The following is a 23,302-nucleotide window of genomic DNA, read 5'->3' as shown; positions in this document are numbered from 1 at the left end:
TCCCAGACACCCATTTTTTTCGCTACATAAAATGTATACAACTGATACAATAAAATAACCCCAAGGTTAATAGTTGTATTTGAGCTGATACATGGTCCTACTCTACGAATTACAGGCACAGATAAATATTTCAGGCTTTCATATAAAGCTAAATACTACTCACTAATAGGCTATTTGACTGGTTTTTAAAATCCGTTTTATATTATTTAGTAGAGGTTAAGGAACCCAGTAAAAGTTGTGTTTTTTTTATTTCTAGTTCATATTTGCCGAAAAATATCATATTAAAAATTCCATATTTAAATAGCGCGCGAAAACGCTACTTGGACAATATGGCGCTGCAATGGTCGGTGACGTCACTTTGCTGTATTTTAATCTGTGGTACATATAGTAGAAAAGCAAAGTTTACAAGAAAGTTACTTCATCATAAGCCCGGCCAATCAGGAGCGTTTAGTGTCACGTGACAAACGTTTGAAAAAATGCATTTTTATAAATTGATTTTTGAATAAATTAAGTATTATTTTCAACTTTCGTTAGTAAATAACCATTTTTAAACTCATAATATACACTGATTACAATAATTCACAATTTATTTTTCGCATTGTCAAATAGCCTATTAATTACGAAATCTCAGAACCTATAATACATACAAACTTGAAATTATCTATGCTCCTTCTAGGATGTAGAAATAACATAAGAACATATTTTATGAAACTACCTCTAAGGGGGTAAAACGGCAATTGAAAGTTTAATTTTATAAATTTTAAAGGCACAAGTTCTGTTAATATACAAATGGGTACAACAGATAAACAATACTTACTTCAGACCCCAAGTGAATTGATCAATGGTGCTTTGGTAGTGGGAGGCTGCTTCGTCGTTCATGCTCCACGCCCCCCCTACAAACTGCAAGCGACCTTGTCGTACGAGAGCGTGTACCTTGTGTCGTACATCGTCATTTTGGCGTACCCACCACATCCAGAAGAAAGCCGTTTCTACGTAGATGAATCTAAATTATACGGCTTCTATAAATACTTATTTAAAGTAAAAAAAAAAGTAACAGCCTGTAAATTTCCCATTGCTGGGTTAATAGCCTCCTCTCCCATTAAGGAGAGGGCTTGGAACATAATGCAGGTTGGTGGAATGCATATGTGGCAGAATTTCAATGAAATTAGACACATGCAGGTTTCCTCACGATATTTTCCTTCACCGCCGAGCACGAGATGAATTATACACACAAATTAAGCACACACACATATATATATATATATATAGTGTTGCTTCCCTGAGTTTGAACCCGTAATCATCGGTTAAGATTCACGTGTTTTAACCACTGGGCCATCTCGGCTCCACTTATTTATTTAATTGAAATCAAAACCAAAATATACTTTATTCAAGTAAACTTTTACAAGCACTTTCGCAAAACTCACAAAACTTTAAAGTATCCAAAACAAAAGGAGTCCCATAGGGAACAATTTTAGTTCACAAACTATTTTTCACTTTTATAAATGATCAAAGAGCAAAGATCAAAAATCAAAATCAACATTTGCACAGACAGAGTAAGAAAACCTTCGTCATTTCAAATCTTACCATGTCGTAAACTCTTAGTACCTTTTGAAGCTAAAGCACTAAATAGACTACAAATAAAATTAAACTTACATAGTGTGATAACTTGGTTCAAAATTGTTCAACATCTTTTTAAATTAGATAGATTATCTTCTACTGAATTATCGAAATGTGTCTGTCAGTGTCGTTCTCGATCGGTAAAGCAGATTATCGCTCGTACTGAGCACACGATAATAGAACTTAAGGTGACGAACATTTTCTTACCCAGACTGTACATGGTAACATTACTATTATATTCATTTTACCTTCTCTTGGGGTCCTGCCATAGCTCCTTTATGACAGAGTCTAAGATGTACTGTACTCCAGCCTTTTGTATGTTATTGCGACCTAAAAAAAATATTGGACAACATCACATACATTACTCTGATCCCAATGTGAGTAGCTAAAGTGGAAGATCAGAAGTAACGACGTCACAAACACCCAGACCCGAGACGACATAGAACAACAACAACAACAGCCTTTAAATTCCCACTGCTGGGCTAAAGGCTCCCTCTACCTTTGAGAAGGTTTGGAACACATTCCACCACGCTGTTCCAATGCAGGTTGGTGAAATACACAAGTGGCAAAATTTCTATGAAATTTGTCACATGCAAGTTTCCTCACGATGTTTTCCTTCGCCGCTGAGCACGAGATAAATTATAAAGACAAATTAAGCACAAAAAAAAAAAAAAAAAAAACAGCGGTACTTGCCTGGGTTTGAAACCGCAATCATCGGTTAAGATGGCATGCGTTCTAACCACTGGGCCATCTGACTGCGACATAGAAAACTAATGATAATGTACATCGACTCGGCCGGACGGACCCGGGACCTCGGAGTGGCGTACCCATGGAAACCGGTGTACACACTCGACCACAGAGGTCGCCAATATTAAAAGTTTCCGATAAAAATAACCACGTGCACCAATAGCAATTAATAAAACATATAACAGCTATTAATATGTAATTAGTTTTATATATATTTTTTAATTACATTATTAATGTTACTATGTATGGTGCTAAGCCGTGACTAATTATTTAATTTAATTTTCTTCTAATTAAAAAAAAGCATTGTTTACGATATATTCGATGAATAAAAAAAATAGAGATTATTTCATCCTACACAAATGGGCAGTTAGACCACTTAATAGTTTTTTTTTAAGTAATAGTTTGGTGGACGAGCAAATGGGCTACCTGATGGTAAGTGGTCACCATCACCTATAGACAATGACGCTGTAAGAAACATTACACACAACAACTATTCCTTGCATCGTCAATGTGCCAACAACCTTGGGAACTAAGATGCTATGTCCCTTGTGCCTGTACTTACACTGGCTCACTTACCCTTCAAAGCGGAACCCAATAATACTGCGTACTGTTGTTTGGCGGTAGAATATTTGATGAGTGGGGAGTACCTACCCAGGCCACCAATCAATGGTGAATGTATACCACTTGGTGGTATAATTTCACCATTGCTAACAAACATTTGCACCGTTAAAAATAGCTTTTCTTATATTGCCAATTTTGGTAAGTATGATGCCATGAGCCTGTAACATTGGCTTACTCATACTATTGCTTGTGGCGGTAAAATGTATGATAGGTGGATGATACCAACCCAGACTTGCAAATAGCTCAACAATTAAGTACAGTACGACACAACTTAGATGTAGCATCGGCAAAATTCGTAAAACTGATCACATCTGAATTGGGTACGCCATCCCAAATTATCAATATTTATTTCTTATGTGAATATGATCTTTACACAAACGTAGTAATATCATATGACCTAATATATTCGTCTGTCTCGGGTCGAACTGACGCGGGAATCTATAGCGACGAATAGCGTCGAGTGGCGCGATAGGGAGCTGTTTCTATTGTGTGAATCGGCAGTAATCGGTTTTATTGAATTTGCCAAATAATAACAAAAGAAAACAGAAAACACTGTTGTCTATTATATTTCTTATGTTCCGAGCAAAAAGGCACTGATTAAGCAATTAAGTATTCCTTAGTGGTAGGACTTTGTGCAAGCCCGTCTGGGTAGGTACCACCCACTCATCAGTTATTCTACCGCCAAATAAAAGTACGCAGTATTGTTGTGTTCCGGTTTGAAGAGTGAGCGAGTGTAACAGGCACATAACATCATAGCTCCCAAGGTTGGTGGCGCATTGAAGATGTAAGGAATAATTCATATTTCCTACAGGTGGCCCATATGCTCGTTCGCCAACTTATACCATAAAATAAGTGAACCCAACTTACTTCCATAGTAGTACTGGTCCACAGTCTTCAACCAGCCGACGTCGTTGTGTGTGTGAGGAACGATATGAACGTTTAGTTCATCCTGATTCACTTTCGTGCAACTCTGGAAAGGTAAATTTGGTAATAATATATAAAGTGAAAGGTAAATTTGGCAATAATTCGTAAAATCAAAGGTAAATTTGGTAATAACATTTAGATTTAAAGGTAAATTTGGTAATACTAGTTAAAATTTTAGGTAAATAAAGTAATACCAGTAAAAGGTGAGGGCCCGATTCTTTTTCTATGCACTAGGGCCCTCACTCACCTAGCTACGTCGAATACGATATACCTTGAAAAGTATCTATACTCTAAAACTATCAGTATTTCTCGTATTTGTATGTATTAACATATAAACTTTCCAATTAAATCAATCTATCTAATAAAAAAACCTCATCAAAATCCGTTATGCAATTCTAAAGATCTAAACATACCTAGGGACAAACAGTGGTAAGCGACTTTGATTCATAGTATGTAATGATAATGATATCTATACGTACATATAATAACATTGGAGTGTCTGTTTGTAATATTAAAATAGCCCTTTTTCACTCAATACATATGTATTTACACACGGTACATACAAAATAACATTTTTTACAATTTTTGTCTGTCAGTTTGTTACGGCTAATCTCTGAAACGGCTGGACCGATTTTGACGGGACTTTCACTGGCAGATAACTGATATAATAGGGAGTAACTTAGGCTGAAATAATTATTTTTTTTTGTTAAATTCAAACGCGTACAAGGGGGCACATGTAGTACATAATAAATTCTTTCATACCGAGCGTCCATTACTGTACAAGTTATTTATTTTATCAAAAGCATATAATCCTTTATTTACACATTTATCACGGCAAATAATACTTCTATCGAGTTCTGATAACTCTTGAACTTTACACTGTATCTAGAACAAAACAAGCAATAATAATTAACTATATAATATATGTAGCAGTTACTATACATAAATCCTGGGTTTTAGGGGTTAGTCAGGAATATTGGGGATAAAAAGAAAACTAAGTAATTCAACCTTGCTTCACAGCAAATTTCATCAAATCAAATCAAAGATGTCGAGATGTCCCAGTGGTTAGAACGCGTGCATCTTAACCGATGATAGCGGGTTCAAACTCAGGCAAGCACCTCTGATTCATGTGATTGATTTGTCTTTATAATTCATCTCGTGCTCGGCGGTGAAGGAAAACATCGTGGTGGAATAAGTTCCAAACCTTCTCCTCAAAGGGAGAGGAGGGCTTTAGCCCAGCAGTGGGAATTTACAGGCTGTTGTTGTTGTTGTTGTTGTAAATCAAAATAAAATTTATTCAAGTAGACTTTTTACAAGCACTTTTGAATCGTCATTTTAAAATTAAGTGAAGCTACTGCCGGTTCGGAAAGTAGATTCTACCGAGAAGAACCGGCAAGAAACTCAGTAGTTACTCTTTTTTAACAAAATCGATAATACATAATCATTACATAGTATAAAAATAAGACGCTTATTGCTATGTATGCTTAGATCTTTGAAATTATGCAACGGATTTTGATATCGTTTTTTTTTAATAGATAGAGTGATTCGAGAGGAAGGTTTTTGTATATAATACATGGAAAATATAGTAAAGAAACACTGATAAGTGTCGATATTTCTAAGATGTCGTAAATAAACAAATTCTTTAGTATATTTAGTATAAGCAATGCATCTAGTGAATCCGGGCGGGTCGCTTGTATTAGTACATATACAATTATACATATATAGATGATTAAACTATTTCGTGACACAAGAGCTTATATACTCCGGTGCTGTTGAGGTCAACGAACTCTTAACAGAAGAACCCGATAAGATACTGAACCGCTGAGATGACTTAAAGTTACGAGCCAAAGATCAAATACAAATTAATATTTTGGTAATTATCTCAACGCTCATTGATCCTTATGATGCATTATCATGAATTACAGCCAACCAATGGCTACAACAACAAACAACAACAACAGCCTGTAAATTTCCCACTGCTGGGCTATGCCCTCCTCTCCCTTTCGAGGAGAAGGTATGGAACGTATTCCACCACGCTGCTCCAATAGTGGAATACACATATGGCAGAATTTCTATGAAATTAGACACATGCAGGTTTCCTCTTCACCGTCGAGCACGTGATGAATTATAAACACGCCTAGGAACCCGCAATCATCGGTTAAGATGCACGCGTTCTAACCACTGGGCCATCACAGCTCTAACCAATGGCTGTTAAGATCAAAGGGGATTCACTTAATGCTTAGTTGACCAACGTTTCAGAATTGGAGATCTTTTAATTGTATTTATATTTGTACTGTGGCTTCGTTTGCGTTTGATGGGTTATCATGTATTAAAGAGTCGAGATGGCCCAGTGGTTAGAACGCGTGCATCTTAACCGATGATTGCGGGTTCAAACCCAGGCAAGCACCACTGATTCATGTGCTTAATTTGTCTTTATAATTCATCTCGTGCTCGGCGGTGAAGGAAAACATCGTGAGGAAACCTGCATGTGACAAATTTCATACAAGTTCTGCCACATGTGTTTTCCACCAACCCGCATTGGAACAGCGTGATGGAATATGTTCCAAACCTTCTCCTCAAAGGGAGAGGAGGCCTTTAGCAGTTGTTGTTGTTTTTTTTATGTATTAGCCAAAAATCAATGTCCTTCCATGGAGTCCAAGGTTGCTTCGTAGCTAATTACGTCAAATTCGGTTTGACAGTGTAAGAAGGACAGCTATGCTTCTTAATAATAGGCTATTTGACTTGTTTTTAAAATCCATTTAATATTATTTAGTAGAAGTTAAGGAACCCAGCGAAAGTTGTGTTTTTTTATTTCTAATACATATTTGCCGAAAAATATCATATTAAAAATTCCATATTTAAATAGCGCGCAAAAACGCCATTGGACAATATGGCGCTGCAATGGGGTCGGTGACGTCACTTTGCTGTATTTTAATCTGTGGTACATATAGTAGAAAAGCAAAGTTTACAAGAAAGTGTACAATCGGGAGCGTTTTGTGTCACGTGACAAATGTTTGAAAAAATGCATTTTTATTTATGGATTTTTGAATAAATTAAGTATTATTTTCAACTTTCGTTAGTAAATAACCATTTTTAAACTCATAATATACACCGATTACAATAATTCACAATTTATTTTTCGCATTGTCAAATAGCCTATTGGTCAATAATAACCTACTCGCCGCTCATTGGACGAAATTTGATGTCGTATGACACGTTATTGCATAGTATAGTATACAAAGTCAAAGTCAAAAACCTTTATTCAAAATAGAAGTTTTTACATTTTCTTATTGATTGTCGAAAATCTACCACCAGTTCGGAATATAATACCTCAGACCTGAGAAGATCCGGAGAAAGAAACTCAGCGTGATCTTTTTTTTTTAAATGTCAATTTATAATTCACAACAATAAACATATTCTTGTTATTTGAAACAGCCTGGAGGCGATCATCTCATTCCCAAGGTGTGCAGTCAACTAGAACGTCATTAGTGCTGTAATATCCTTTAGCACACAAACGCTCTTTAACGATTCTTTTGATTTAATAATTGAATATTGTTGAACTTTTCTGGGATCCTGTTGTAAAAACGTATACATTGCCCCAAAAAAGAGTTACTAACCCTGTGCAATCGGGTACAAGGCGTAACAAGTTTATTCTTGTTCCTAGTATTAACGGAATGTACGTCACAATTTTTGGGAAAATCATTTATATTTTTGCGTACATACATAAAATTATCAAAAACAAATTGAGAAGCGACAGTCATTATTTTAATTTCTTTAAATTTACATCTTAACGAATACACTAGTTGTAACAGCTGTTTCGGTCGCGTTTTAGGATATTGCTTGTGATGTGTTAAGCAAAAAAGTAGCCGATGTCTTGGGGTTCATGTTTCCTTAATAACAAATTTCATCAAATTCATTCATTGGTTTTTTCGTGAAACAGAGTTACTTTCACATAATTATAATATTAGTATATTAATTCTCATATTAAACGACGGATTATGATGGTTTTATTATGTACTTATGGCGTTGTTCTAGGCTATTATTGGATCGAGTAGTGCTTGCATGGTTGTGGACTTCCAGGCAGGATATATTACATACACATACAACTGTAACTAACTAACATGATTGTATTTATAAATGTTGAAGAGTAACCACTGAGTTTGATGCCGGTTCTTCTCGGTAGAATCTACTTTCCGAACCGGTGGTAGCTTCACTTAATATAGTTGTTAAATGACGATTCAAAAGTGCTTGTCTACTTCTCCGAACTGCTCAACGTGTAATGTACCTGATGATCTTTTGCACGTATTGATGGAATGTGCTCAGAACGAATCTCATAGAACTAGACTTAATTTAGATATAAACTCTGTTGGATAATGCAATGTCATTCTGTCAGATCCGACGTCAAATCTCACAAAAATGTTGTCCAAATTAAGTTTAATATATTCTATTTTGTAACCTCCTAAGAATTCTCAAGCAGGGCGGCATGTTCGCTTATGCTAAAAAGCCTTTTCTTTAGAATAAAAAAAAGTGCTTGTCTACTTGAATAAAGTGTATTTTGATTGATAGACTGTTTGATTGATTGATTGATTGCTAATACCATCAAGTTTCTTTGGTCATTTTTGGAAACATAAGGATCAAACCTTTGCATGAATTCTTAAATTAAAAAAAGGCAGTTCAGTCTCACCTCGTATCCACATTTCTCGTGAGAACTGACGTCACTCAAGGGAAGTGATGACGATAACCCGACGACGCTGAGAAGCAGTAATGCGATTGACATATTCCTGGGAAATAAAAATAATATTAGAGGTTTTCTGACAAACAGGTGCACTTTTAAATGAGCCGTATTATGTGATCACCACCTCTCATCCAGGTAGGTAGCACTCACCTTTTTCTTTTAATGTATAGATTGGCGGACGACCATGTGAGCCACCTGCTGGTAAATGGTCACCATCACCCATAGACAATGACGCTGTAAGAAATATTAACTATTCCTTACATCGTCAATGTGCCACCAACCTTGGGAACTAAACTGTTATGTCCCTTGTGTCTGTAGCTACACTTACTTAGCCTTCAAACTGTAACACAACAATACTGAGTACTGCTGTATAGCGGTAGAATATCTGATGCTTGGGTCACAAAGCTCTGCCACCAATTATGTAGTCATTATTCGCATGTAAAATGTCGTAAGTACTCAGTACTGTTCTAGTTCAAATAAAACAAAATAGACCTTATTCAAGTACGCTTTAAAGAGCACTTTTGACTAGACATTTAAAAACTGTATTAAGTGAAGCCACCACCGGTTCGGAAAGTAAATTATAGCGAGAAGAACCGACAAGAAACTTAGTAGATTAAAGGATACGGCAGTGTAACTACAGGCACAAAGGACATGACATCACAGTTCCCAAGGTTGGTGATGCATTGACGACTTAGAATCGTTAATAGTTCCTATAGCACTATTGGTTATAGATGGTAACACAGACGGTAGCCCAATTTCTCATCGTTCTAAATCACTACACGGTATATAACAAAGTCGCTTACGCTGTCTGTATCTATGTACGCTTAGATCTTTGAAACTACGCAACGGACTTTGATGCGGTTTTTTTCAACAGACAGATCGATTCAAAAGGAAAGTTTATGTGTTTAATACATATAAAATATAGTAACCATATGAAGTCGTAAGTCATTGTGGTTTGTATTGTCTAATTAGTGAAAAACTGAACACTGTAAGACATTCTGTAGTATATTTAGTATCAGCATTACACATACGAAGCCGGAGCGGGCGCTAGTCTATACATATAATAAAATTGGAGTATCTGTAATATTAAAACAGCCCTTTTTACTCAATGCATATTTATACACGGTACATATACCAAAATAACATTTTTTAATGTTTTTGTCTGTTTTTTCCGGCTAATCTCTGTAACGGCTGGACCGATTTTGACGGGACTTTCACTGGCAGATAAATGATATAATAGGGAGTGACGCGTGCGGTCGCGGGCACAGCTAGTGTATCATTAAATGGTCCACTCGTTAATAACGTCAACATTTAATCGTATCATAAGTAAACAAATCCAGGTCAATAACATTAGTTTAATGTCTTGGTAACGCTCTTAGTGATAAATAAATACATTTATTTATATTCAATTTATTATTTACCTACTTACAATTAGAGATAAAAAATAAAATCAGACGATTCTCTTATATTATACTTGGTGGTAGGGCTTTGTGCGAGCCCGCCTGGGTAGGCACCACCCACTCATCAGATATTCTACCGCTAAACAACAGTACGCAGTATTGTTGTGTTCCGGTTTGATTGGCGAGCCAGTGCAACTACAGGCACAAGGGACATAACATCTTAGTTCCCAAGGTTGGTGGCGCATTGACGATGTAAGGAATAGTTAATATTTCTTACAGCTTCATTGTCTATGGGTGATAGTGAGCACTTACCATCAGGTGGCCCATATGCTCGTAACCAGTAAATCAATAAATCATACAAATCTCTTCAACACTTTCAAGTAACTTTAAATAAAACAAATAAATATGAGACAACATCACATACATTACTCTGATCCCAATGTAAGTAGCTGAAGCACTTGTGTTATGGGAATCAGAAGTAACGATACCACAAACACCCAGACCCAAGACAACATAGAAAACTAATGGTAATCTACATCGAACCCGGGACCTCAGAGTGGCGTACCCATGGAAACCGGTGTACACACCACTCGACCATGGAGGTCGACATAACATATAATAACTTTAATAATTCTTCTTAAATGAATTCAAGCTTACTAAATGTCCAACGAGGTTATAGTTGGCCTGTTTTTAATTACAAGAAAAAGAAATAGCACAGCGCGTCAAGTCGGTATGTCGGTAAAAACAACGAACTCGCCTCCGTTCCACTTATGATATCCTGGTACGTCTGAGAATAGGTCGTTTGGTGAAACCTAGATTTTTTACCTTCAAAGCCTATACGGATACGTCCTAGATCAAACGGATGTCTATTTTGTAAAGGCTGGGTCAATTTTTATTAAACTTTTACATCAGCTAAGTTGTCGGGTCAATGAACTTTTAACAGGTAAATTAATAAAAATTTTAATAAAAAGAAAAGCAGACTTTTTTAAGACAAATGATTATGCACTAAAAAGTAATAAAAATAATTGCGTATTCTACATACTTTTTAGAGTCCTAAGTAAAATGAAATAAAAAATTTTAGACTACTTAAAAGTCGATTTACGATTATATAACGTTCCCACACGGAAAGCACTAGCTTGCAAACAAAATAAAATGTCAAAATCAGTCCACCCAGTAAAAAGTTATGAGATAAAAAAATACAGACGAATTGATAACCTCGTCTTTTTTTAAATCGGTTGAAAATTAACGTAACTGTTTGTATCCCAAAGCTGGGCTAACCTTACATCATGATCATTAGATTTTGATTTATCGATTGGAGACTATTCCATCGTTCTTTTTCAATAGTAATACACTGTAGTAGTAGTCTGCGATTTTCATTCGACACAAAAAGATCACATCTTGATCTCATTGGTGATATAATAAAATTGGAATGTCTGTTTGTAATATTAAAACAGCCCTTTTTAACTCAATGCATATGTATACACGATATAGACACCAATTTTTTTTTTTTCATATTTTCTGTGTCGGTCTGATTGATCCGGCTAATCTCTGGAAAGACTGGACCGATTTTGACGGGACTTTCACTGGGAGAAAGATGATGTAATAAGGAGTAACTTGGGCAGCAATAAGGTTTTTTAAAGACAAACGCGTACAAACCCTCCGGCACAGATTGTTAAAAATATAATAGACATACATGACATTGCATCTCATCTCACTTTCCTCCAATCAGTGAGAGTGTTTTCGCGAATAAGGATCGAATCATCAATCATCACAGAAAACCTATCAGATTCGAGCAATGAGCTTGATTGGTTGATAGAACCAACAAAAGCACCCATTTTATTAGCGGATTTATAGTAATCGTTGCTTATAACCCAGGTGAGATGGGAGATATTACATTTCATATTTATCAGCAGTTCGTAAATACGAAAACAAAAGATAATTTGCTAGAAAAAAAACAATGAAGGAAAAGGCGATGCGCTTTTCAATAATTATATTAACTACGAGCTGTGCAGGCGACTTTGTACGGGTTTGAATTTAACAAAAAAATTAATTTTTGTAGCCCAAGTTACTCCTTATTATATCAGTTATCTGCCAGTGAAAGTCCCTTCAAAATCGGTCCATCCGTTCCAGAGATTAGACGCAACAAACAGACAGACAGACAAAAATTGTAAAAAATGTTATTATGGTATATGTACCGTGTATACACACATATGCATTGAGTAAAAAAGGGATATTTTAATATTACAAACAGACACTCCAATTTTATTATATGTATAGATTCAATAATACACTTCATTTTTCCCATTGTCAAATAGCCTATTGCAATAAATACATAGTGTGTATACGTTAATATGTATTTTCGATAAGTAGAACCAATAATATAAATAAAATTAGATCGTATTAGCAATTATCTTCGCGATTTGGTAACGAATTACAATTCAATGCTATATTCTGAAGCCGAAAAGCACAAAACGTGCAAACGCAGTAAAAGTTTAAAATGAATAAATTCATTACACACAATTAAGTTGTAGGCCAGGCCAAGCCAGGTTGTATTTGTAACGTGACCAGGATAAGCAATAGGATCCCTTGCATACCGGTATATAAATATTTCAATAATAATTTAGATATTTATTTAAATAATCTACATTTCTGCTTTAATTATTTAAGTATCCTTATCTCTATTGTTTATTGCATATATAACATAGTTCAGAACGATTGTTTTTACCTACAATTAAATAATTTAATTTTTTTTTCTACATAGGTGTATATAAGGATACTTTTAATAATTTGTTTCGATAAATACAAACACTTATTAATTAATAGTGTATTGAAAAGCTTACCTTTTTAGTAATAACATCTTGAGTATAACTAATAATTGAACTTCATATTTTTAATATAAATAATTCAATTTATACAACTGCTCTCGTCCGTTCAAATTTAATAACTGAATTGGATTTGATAAATCTGATGGACAAGGACAACTTAACAAAATCATGACAGCTGTCTGACTGACAACAATATGTTTTCTTTAAGACATGCAAAGGTTAAAGATTGTACATCCTAGACGAGGAATTTTTAATAATTTTTATTTATACATCATCATCATCATCATCATCATCATCAGCCCATTTTTGTCCACTGCTGGACAAAGGCCTCTCCCAGTGCACGCCACTGTGATCTTTCCCCGGTTACTCGCATCCAGCTCCTGCCTGCCGCCTTGCGTATATCGTCACTCCACCGTGCCTGAGGACGTCCTACACTACGTTTGCCGTTTATTTATACGTATCGTTAATATTATATTTAAATGTTATTAAATCCCTATTTCTTATTTGTATTTCTAAATAAGAATATATTGCAAAAAATGACCAAGTCTGGCGTAGTATATACAGACATATGTGATATTTTTAAGTAATTTTTTTTTTCGCTGGAAAAACGCTTTACGCGCTTCCCCACGTGATGGAAAGTGGGAAGGTGTGTGGGACTCCCCGGAGCCCTGGACGCCGAGTGCGCCCAAGCACACCGGGTTTACCCACTAAAAAACCAGCGGTACCCTCTCCGTCTTTCGGCGGACGCCACGGGATCGCTTACGCATGCTACCGTGACGATATTTTTAAGTAATAGGGCGGGCTTTCATAATACAATTTGTTTAGGAAAATGTTTGCTATTAGTTCTTAATAACATAGAATTTTTTTATTGATTGTTGTAACATATTTATAGATATGGCAATATTGCAAATGTCATATGTATATATTTTGAAATTTAAATTTTGTTTGACAAGTTTATAAGCAACTTTATCTTAATATGGGTATATAATAACATTAATTACTGAATTAATTATTTAATATAATAAACTATGTCACTGTGGCAGTTCTCCGAGGCATCGCTGCCACTTCTTAAACGTTGTATCGAAGCTTCGAAACCAGATTTAAATAATAAATGGATTAAAAGATTTGGAACTTTCAACCAGTTAGATATGAAGAATACTGTAAAAGAAAACGACAATATTACAATACCACTGTCTGAACATACGAATTCAGTCGATAAAGAAACATTAATTCAAGAAAAAGTCGAAATATCTGAGGACATTTGGCAGGAAATGAGTGATATTGACCCCATTTCTCAATTCGATTACTTAGTGGAAAATTGCTTAAAACATTCAGCCCTATATGCGTTACTGGCCGAAAATTTGCCCCTAACATCCGTTGAAAAGTTGTGTAACCATATATTCGAAACAAATATTATAAATTTGACGTTTCTTCAGAAATTCTATACGTTGTTCTTACCGGTATATTTGAAAAGAGAATACACGAGGACATCCTTGGATATATTAATAAAAGCTGAAAAATATAACAGTGATATGTTTAAGTATTTATTAGAATTAATAATCAAAGATATAGATCTACCCGGTCAAATTATACAACAGTATATATCAACAATAGATTCGAAATGTCAGTTGGAATTGATGAAGAATATAATATCATTTAATTTGTCCAATGAGGTTTTCGTACATCACATATATTCAATACATGTATTGTACAAGAATTGCGAGAAAACTGACTTCATACAACAGTTCATATTAACAAAATTAGCGAATATTTCTCAGCTATGTGTCAACGATAAGAACTACGGTAGACTGCTGTTAACGTACCTACAAGCTAAAAAGAAATATAGTACAAATTATACAGTTATACAAAAAATCATTGATTTGCACAGATCTACGTTTAAAAAACCCTGTTTGAATGCTTTTAATGAGTTGCAAAAGTTACAAGATGATTCTATTCTAAATTCAAATGATTAAAAAATATATATATTGTTTCTTATATATTATCTGTATGATTTATGTTTTTTTTTAAATATCATTGTAATTGAAATCAGATTAACTTTTTATAATAATGACAATGTGATAATCATTGTATCTTTGTATAGGTATAGGTAGATAGGTAAATAAATGTGTTGTGAGATTATTTATACAGTGTTATTGGTAGTAAGAATTTTCATCAATAAAGAAAAAAAATGGCCACAAAGAATTTAGGCATTTTTTTTCAATTTCGAAAAAAGTTCCTATTTGTTCAATAGATTTATGTAGCTATATTAGTAATTTTTTTTTCATATAGAAGGCATTTTTAATAACTATTAATATAATCTTGTTTTCCATCTCCCATTTTAAATTTGGATATAATTTCTGTTGTAATATTGATAAATAACCAGTGTTTAATCATTTATATAAATCAGAAAAAAAAGATTAGATATAAATTGATACCTTTTTTAAATAAATGTTTGAAGTTCTATTTTTGAATAATTGTGAAAAAAAATGTTCAAAATGTGATAACTCAAAAATGTTTTACTTAATGAGTCATAGTCATACCCAAATAGTCATAAATTACCAATACAATTGTATATTAATAAATAATTGTACTTTCTATGATATAAAGTGAAGCGGAAGGTAATAATAACTACAATGTTATACATATTTTTTATTATTCGTCCTTTATATTTCTTACAACTCTATTCTATATTGTTTGCCCGTTGCTATAGCGACGTCCCTCTTTTCTTTTCTGTTACTACAGTTGTCATCGGCAACAGACTCTGTAGCATAAACTAGCGAATGATGTTCCGTAAGGAATGGTTCGGGTATTCAATCCCCTCAATGTATAATCGGATGTGACGTCGCTAATAGTCGTGGCATGGCTTTGGCTTTGGCTTTGGCTTTGGCTTTGGCTTTAGCTTTAGCTTGGCCGGCTTTGTTCTACTCGACTCGGCTTTGCATATAGCGTGGCGTAACAAAAGTGATTTGAGAAAACAACCATTTTTATTTTCCTTGAATTTTTTTCAGCATACTATAACACATGCCAAGAAATGAGACCATACTGCCTTCATTCTAAAACACTGGTAGTCGCCCGGCTTCGCTTGTGCTTTAGAAGTTTGTCTGATATTTAGTTTGAAAAGTATCCTATGTACTTCTTTGAAGTTCAAACTTGTTTCATAACACAACAACAAAACAACAACAACCTGTAAATTCCCACTGCTGGGCTAAAGGCCTCCTCTCCCTTAAGGAGAAGGTTTGGAACATATACAACCACGCTGTTCCAACGTGGGTTGGTGGAATACACATGTGGAAGAATATCTATAAAATTTGTCACATGCAGGTTTCCTCACGACGTTTTCCTTCACCGCTGAACACGAGATGAATTATAAACACAAATTAAGCACATATATGTAGTGGTGCTTGCCTGGATTTAAACCCGCAATCATCGGTTAAGATGCACGCGTTCTAACCACTGGGCCATCTCGATCCTTTTTTTTCATAACAAATTTCATCATTATTGGAACAGCGTGGTGGAATATGTTCCAAGCCCTCTCCTTAATGGAAGAGGAGGCTTTAGCTCAGCAGTCATCCCTTTCTCTTACACACACTACAGTAGGCAGGCAATAATGATACTAACAATGTACAGTCGGGGTAAGAAAAGGTTCGTCACCTTAAGATCTATTATCGCGTGCTCAGTACGAGCGATAATCTGCTTTACCGATCGTGAATGACATGTTGCGTCGCATATTATTCGATACAATATTTTATAGATGATAAAAAAGCGTGGAGTTAATACCTGTTGACTTCCAAGCAGGATATATTAATTTAAATAATTGTATTAACTAACATGACTTTGTATTTTTTAAACGTTGAAAAAGAGTAACTACTGCGTTTCTAGCTGGTTCTTCTCGGTGAATCTGCTTTCCGAACCGGTGGTAGCTTCACTTAATTGTAAAATGACCATTCAAAAGTGCTTGTAAAAGCCCACTTGAATAAAGTTTATTTTGATTTTTATCTTCATCTTTGAATCCATCGCAAGTTAAGGTGTATTGTGAAGCTAGTTAAAAATAAAACAAATATATCCAAACTACATTCATTTAATCATTCGAAAATCGGATGGTGTTTTACAAAAAATTTAACAATGAACCAAACAGATCATAAATTGCAGAAACCAATCTTTTATTAAACGAACTTATTAGGCTCTATGATAACAAGCCTTTATCTAAAAATAAAAAAATAATAAAAAATTCGGTAAGAAAACGAATGCTTAGGAAGAGAAAAATAATGCCATTAGGTCTCTGCAATTTCTGATTCTTATCTTATTTGTATATGAACACTTTTTTGTGGATCACAGCGGCTGTGTGGCGACTTTAAAAAAACAAAAAAAAAAATCAGACTATTACGATAAAATCGTGTAAACATATTTGGTAAATTAGGAAAATTTATGTTAATTTTCGAAAGGAAAAACATTCTCACAATATTTTAATATTCATTAATTAAAAAAACAACACGATGGCAGAATGTGTATATAATTCAACATTTAAAGCAAAGATATTCGCAATAAAAAAAGAAATAAGACTACATGGAAGGCGATAAATAAAGAAATATAAAGTCGACACACATTTTAACAATCCTAAGATTAATTTCGGTTTATCAACAGTAAAATCACAGATGTTTCTTTTTAAACAGCAACGCCCGCCGTTATAAATATTAAAGCTTTTTTTTATCGTGCAAAATATGGTTGTATAATGTTACTCGTAGGCTTACAGAATAATTAAAAAAAAAAAAATAACAAAACATTTGACAGATTGCTTAGCACCTATTAAATTTGATTTCAAATTCAAACGAACAATTTATTGCTTTTTCCCATTTTGAATTTTGTACGTACTACGTATAAAAATAGTAATATTAATATAAAAAAACCATTACACTTAGAAACTTATTACAAATGATGCTTAGTTAAGTAGATTATATAGACTTATAATCTAATATATGTATTATAATGGATTAAATTAGTGATACTATTACTGTCACCACTTAAAACGATCACAATATTGCTTTAAATAGTTGTGGAATTAGACGTTCTAACCTAGATTTTAACTATTAGAATAGGCGGTGTTATGATCGGTAGCTTTTCATAATTTGACATTTGTTTTTTTTTTAAATACTTTTGAACAATTGATTCAAAGTCAGTCTTTTTGAGGTTTATTTATTTAGAATGATTGAGATCCAGTTTTTAGTAAATACATTTGAGACCATTATCCTACATGCACTAAGTAATTATATAATCCTACGTTAGTCGTTAATAGGTAATAAAGTAAATAAAAGTTATTGTTCGATATAATTGTGGGAATACGAAAATGTTAAGATTGGTTACAGATTAAGTTTTAAAAACTCAACAATATATTAAATAGAAATAACTATATTTTTAAACAAATCTGTCGTTTTTTTAAGGCTGTGACTTTAATTGAAGGTTTTAAGCCAATAGTTATATTTTAGAAAAAAATAAATATATTACACACGAAAGAGTATATATATAAGGTTTACATAATTTTTAAGAAAACTGTACCTACTTATGTTTATACAACTACATTTTTTTTATTCATTTTTCATTTTGCGAGTTATTATTAAGATTATACTACATTAATTCTAAATTGTTACGTAAACAGTAAAAAAGCGAATTAATCTTTAAAACCCTGTTAATTCGAAAATTCGACGTCTCACTTTATTTTTTATTGAACACCGGTAAAATTTTTAGGAACATATATTATTTTTTTTGTAAATATTTCTCTTAAGATTTATAATTTTATTTATCGAAGAAAAAAAATTAGTACTGGCTGTATGCGAGCGGGCAGATGGCACAAAAATGTTTATTAAAAAATAAACTTGGAGACCCATTATTGCTCGTGTAAATAATAAATAAATAATCATTATATTACATTAAAAAAAAAGACTCAAATATAGTATTTGTCTAATAATGTTTCGCGCGTAATTTTATGTCAATTGAATGACAGGTGAACAAGTCGCACACAAAAACGAATAAATTCTTATAATCAAATATTGATAACCAATTCACATATAATAATTTGGGTACCTACGTTGTGCTACAAACTTATCTGGAGCAAGAAGCAGAACACAACTTCAATATAAACAGAAATTTAAAAAAAAGTAGCAATTTTTTTAAAATAGTTTTTTCTCAGAGTTTATACAACTCAACATTAGAAAGAGCCAAATTAATGTATATTTCAAGTCAATATTATGTATTATTCGAAAAGAATTGCAAATTATATTTAAATAAATAAAAAAATTAAAAAAATGATAATTTTTATGCTAGTTCAATCCGCTTAGATAAGTTGGTTTGATTAAGTTAGTGAGGGATTATTGATTATATATATTAAACAAATTGTTTTCTAGTTCGTATAACCTTAATGTACAGATTTTATCCGAAGTATAACTTAGACGTAATTAAACATGGATTTGTATTAAAGCCAGAATACTTATTACTATATTCAGAATTAACATTAGATGAACGCAGCTTAGCATATAAAAATGATTTTGAGCACCTTTTTATTTTGTAAAGAAATTAAAAAGATAGAACAAATGAAGTTTGGAAACAAAAAAAAATCAAAATTAACAGTCAACAGACAATAAATAGGAAATAGAGAATAGAAAAAAAAAGATAATTAGTTTTTGTCAAGTTTACATTAATGTGAAAATTAGTGTAAAATTATTTCGAGTTTAATTCTTGCATAGATCAACATGCAAACGATAAAATTAAAAAAAAAAAAATCACATCAATCGATTTGACAGTTCAAAATTAAAATTTATATATTGTTATGAAAAGTAATTTAGCTATAACTGATCAAAGATATCGATGCGACACATTTAAAATACGTGAAATTCAAATAATAAATTGTATATCATCACTAACCAACGATATCTTCGAGTTTCTCCCGTCGATCGACGTGCTGTGGATCGGAGCAGTGTGCCATAAGTACTGATTCACCAACTATTAAATTTTCGAAGCATAAAGAACAAGCGTAAATTGCATCCCCAAAGCAGACAATCTTATTTTCATCGCGATACATCCTCATAGAGTTCAATACTGTGCTTGGTTGTATTTCCTTACCAGCTGACATACATTTCTTAATATAGGCAGTTTTGTATACGAAATGTATTTTCTCACAATGCATCGGACTCAAAATGTGTCTCAGTAAGCTGTTCTCATCGTTATGTGTGTCTTTACACGAGGGACAGTAGAATGTCATAATATTCTTGGTTTCTGTATCAGGATCTGTAACTTCACAGTTCAATTGTATGCTGTGGACTTCTACGTAGAATGTTATCCGTTCGATAGCGGCTTTCTGGAGCAATGTGTTGTAGAGGCTCGTGTCTTGGAAGCTGTTGTAGCTGACGATCTGATCTAGAGATTCCGAATAGGCTGTTAATGTAGATGAATCGAGGCTGAAATTGCCGATCGATGATGTAATTGATGTGGATCCGTCACTTGTTTTCGTTGTCAGTCCGGAATCTGTTTGCGAGCTCGGTGTAGATGGCTGGTGACATTTACAAATGCATTTGCACGTGTCTGAGTCGTCGGAATAACTGTTATCAATGTTTGTGTGGACATCATCGGTGGAAAATAGATTTATCAACGCCTCTCTTAAATCTGGAAAATCAAAGTGTTTTATTCTTTTCTTATGACTGACATTTTGACGTTTCGATACAGAATGTTTAAGCTTCTTTGTGTTAAATGTGATACTCTTATAGTTTCCTAATTTATTGCTTTCCGTGTTACTCTGTAAATAAATTCGTACAAAATCATCTATATTTGACTTCATAGATAGCAATTGTTTTCTTAATTTCATTTTAACATCGTCATCTTCTCTTTCCATTACGATATTCCAACCAACAGAACTAAAACCTCTATCATTCTTATCATATAAGTGATCACTAGTATTTTTAGAAATATTACTTATATCAGTGCCGGAGAGAGCTGTAACAATTGATTTTGAATAAAACAGTTTTGATACTTCGATGTGAAATTGAAAATCATTGAGCAATTTCCTTAAGAGAGACCCGATTTTATCTAATTTGATTTGATAATTCAATAACAACTGCACTCTCTCCTCTTCGTTCTTGTCTAATTCAACGTCTCCGAACGACTCAAGACTGGTTGAGGGCACTAGCTGATTATCATCGCTTGATTGACTATCTGTGACCTTACGACACATTTTAATCGATGATTTGTTTGTGTGAACCGACACATCGGAATCTGATTGCTCTGAAAGAGATTCAATATCAATATCCTCAACGAATGGTGAAGACGGTTGGTCATCTGAGATAGCATCGATTAAATCGAACGATTTATTGAAATCAAATCCTCTGAATCTTTCGCTGAAGACATCAGAACTCTTGCATTCTAGCAAAACATGCTTGGGTGTGTTCTCAACATTACTGAAGTTGTCTTCGCTTAAATGGTTCATAGAGTGACTCGCTTTTTTAACGTCTAATTTAAGTTTCTTACATTTACGTCGTTTTTCTCGTAATGGCGCTTCCACGCTCAGCGTTAGTAAATCTGTGTCTGATAGAGAACCTTTTTTGGCGGCGAAGTTTTTTACAGATTCAGGGAGTTTTAGACTGCTCGCGCATTGTTTCGATGTAGAGTCCGGCTCTGTGGATTCTAAGTTTATGATGATAGGTTCTTCCGAAACATATGTATGCCTGCGTCTCTTCAAATTAGTATCAGACAAGACGTTTTCGGAATTATCTTCAGATTTTTTGAAATAATTGATGTTCGATAGCATTTTTCGAAATGAAAACGCCATCGTCGACTGTTTTTTGCATCCGTTTTCATACAATAGCGAGATGGAACACTGGAAACAATCAAAACTCGATATCAAAACAACAAAGAACTTACGAAAACTGTTTAATAAACGAACATAATTTACCTGTACGTTTTAAATGTTGCTAGAAAAGCGTCGGTCGGCAGATATTACACTGATCCTACCTCATATTAACTGAGTTATAATATTATATTATTAAAATATACCTTCAAAAGTTATTACAAATCAAATCCTTTGTCGATTCTTGTTTGACAAGTTACTAAAATCAAAACATAAGGGAAAACATCTGTTATAAACCGATTAAATTTGTAGGTCGTTCGATTATTAATCATGGTCAAATGTCGCATCAATCGATACATGCAACGTGTAGTGCTTTTTAAATTAGTTGTATAATAATGGTAAAATTATTGCCATATAATAATTTTAAAATGAAATCAATGTTACTATTAATAAATAAATAAAAGTCCGTTTTGTGTTAATAAAATACGTAAAATTTTAAATTCAATCATAATAAAAATAACATATTTAAACTAATAAACCAATCAATCAATAAGAGATTTTTATAAGATTGCAAGATTTGATTAAATACACTTTGACAGGCTTACTAAAACTAAAACCCATTACACAATGAAAAAAATAAGAGATAAGGAATAAGGAACAAGAAATAAGGAATAGCGGAATTCAGCAATGGGAACACCGTTAATCAATTCATAATTTAAAGATAAGGAATAATAAATAAGAATAAAATTTCCGTCGCAGTGGGAATTTGTTTCTTATATCTTATAGCCAGCCAATCGCAGGGCATTTTTTCAACGAAGTGTCGTAAAACTAACAGCAGCACGTAACTAGTAGCAGGTATTCAACCGCTGTGATTGGTTGAATTTTGTAGCATATCGCCTATTGTGTTTTGGTTGCTGTGCTATTCCTTATCTCTTATACCTTATTTTTTCATTGTGTAATGGGCTTTAATAAAAGCTTGTAAATTAATCTTCATGCCGTTTATAGTCACGGCAAGTTTCCACAGATGTTTTATATCCAAACATATCATATTAAATTAACGTTAATAGTAGATACAATTTTTTATCGTACCTTAAAAACAAAATTGTAACCTGTTTGTCCTTTTCTTCTATTAGTGGCGTATTATTTTATGCAATATCTTACGATGTAATTAATAAATAAGTTTCCTAACTTGAGATATTGTTATTTTATATTTTGGCTTGTGTTTATATACAGTTATATTTTTCATACTAATTAGAATTTAAATAAGTAAATAACACAAAGTTTCTTGTGAAAAGGAAAGGATAAAAATGAATGACGTTTTCTTTATATACCTAACGAAGTATTTCTTAAATAGGCTATTTGACAATGCGAAAAATAAATTGTGAAATATTGTAATCAGTGTATATTATGAGTTTGAAAATTTTTGTTTACTAACGAAAGTTGAAAATAATACTTAATTTATTCAAACATCCATAAATAAAAATGCATTTTTTCAAACGTTTGTCACGCGACACAAAACGCTCCTGATTGGCCGGGCTTATGATGATGTCACTTTCTTGTAAATTTTGCTTTTCTACTATGCGTACCATAGATTCAAATACAGCAA

At 33.4% G+C, this 23,302-nt stretch overlaps 3 protein-coding genes across 3 annotated transcripts in view; 1 reads left to right on the top strand and 2 right to left on the bottom strand.

The window, feature by feature from the left end:
* Nucleotides 1-13,031, bottom strand: part of LOC124542090 (lysosomal alpha-mannosidase-like) — a 32,241-nt gene extending 19,210 nt beyond the window's left edge. Inside the window, exons 1-5 of the mRNA XM_047120023.1 lie at nt 12,885-13,031; nt 8,594-8,690; nt 3,853-3,955; nt 1,866-1,947; nt 818-1,003 (exon numbers count right to left, since the gene is read on the bottom strand). Coding sequence (XP_046975979.1) covers nt 818-1,003; nt 1,866-1,947; nt 3,853-3,955; nt 8,594-8,690; nt 12,885-12,901 — 485 coding nt within the window. The 5' untranslated portion in view covers nt 12,902-13,031. The remainder of the gene's footprint in view (nt 1-817; nt 1,004-1,865; nt 1,948-3,852; nt 3,956-8,593; nt 8,691-12,884) is intronic.
* Nucleotides 13,032-13,813: 782 nt separating this feature from the next.
* Nucleotides 13,814-15,191, top strand: LOC124542206. Its single transcript, XM_047120153.1, has one exon. The coding sequence runs from the start codon at nt 13,898-13,900 to the stop codon at nt 14,840-14,842; it is 945 nt and encodes a 314-aa protein (XP_046976109.1). The 5' UTR covers nt 13,814-13,897; the 3' UTR covers nt 14,843-15,191.
* A 1,740-nt stretch (nt 15,192-16,931) lies between these two features.
* LOC124542293 lies at nt 16,932-21,967 on the bottom strand. Its single transcript, XM_047120257.1, has 2 exons — nt 21,802-21,967; nt 16,932-21,726 (listed from the first exon to the last, which is right to left on the bottom strand). The coding sequence occupies exon 2, from the start codon at nt 21,676-21,678 to the stop codon at nt 19,777-19,779; it is 1,902 nt and encodes a 633-aa protein (XP_046976213.1). The 5' UTR covers nt 21,679-21,726; nt 21,802-21,967; the 3' UTR covers nt 16,932-19,776.
* Between the last annotated feature and the right edge of the window lie 1,335 nt (nt 21,968-23,302).

The sequence above is a fragment of the Vanessa cardui genome, chromosome 30, assembly GCF_905220365.1.
Source record: "Vanessa cardui chromosome 30, ilVanCard2.1, whole genome shotgun sequence".
Lineage (NCBI taxonomy): Eukaryota > Metazoa > Arthropoda > Insecta > Lepidoptera > Nymphalidae > Vanessa > Vanessa cardui.
The sequence above is the reverse complement of the archived record's forward strand: the minus strand, read 5'-3'. Positions and strand labels throughout refer to the sequence as shown.

What these genes read in the sequence shown, in the direction of transcription:
- LOC124542206 (XM_047120153.1), top strand. Translation starts at nt 13,898, where the DNA reads ATGTCACTGTGGCAGTTCTCCGAGGCATCGCTGCCACTTCTTAAACGT.
- LOC124542293 (XM_047120257.1), bottom strand. Translation starts at nt 21,678, where the DNA reads ATGGCGTTTTCATTTCGAAAAATGCTATCGAACATCAATTATTTCAAA.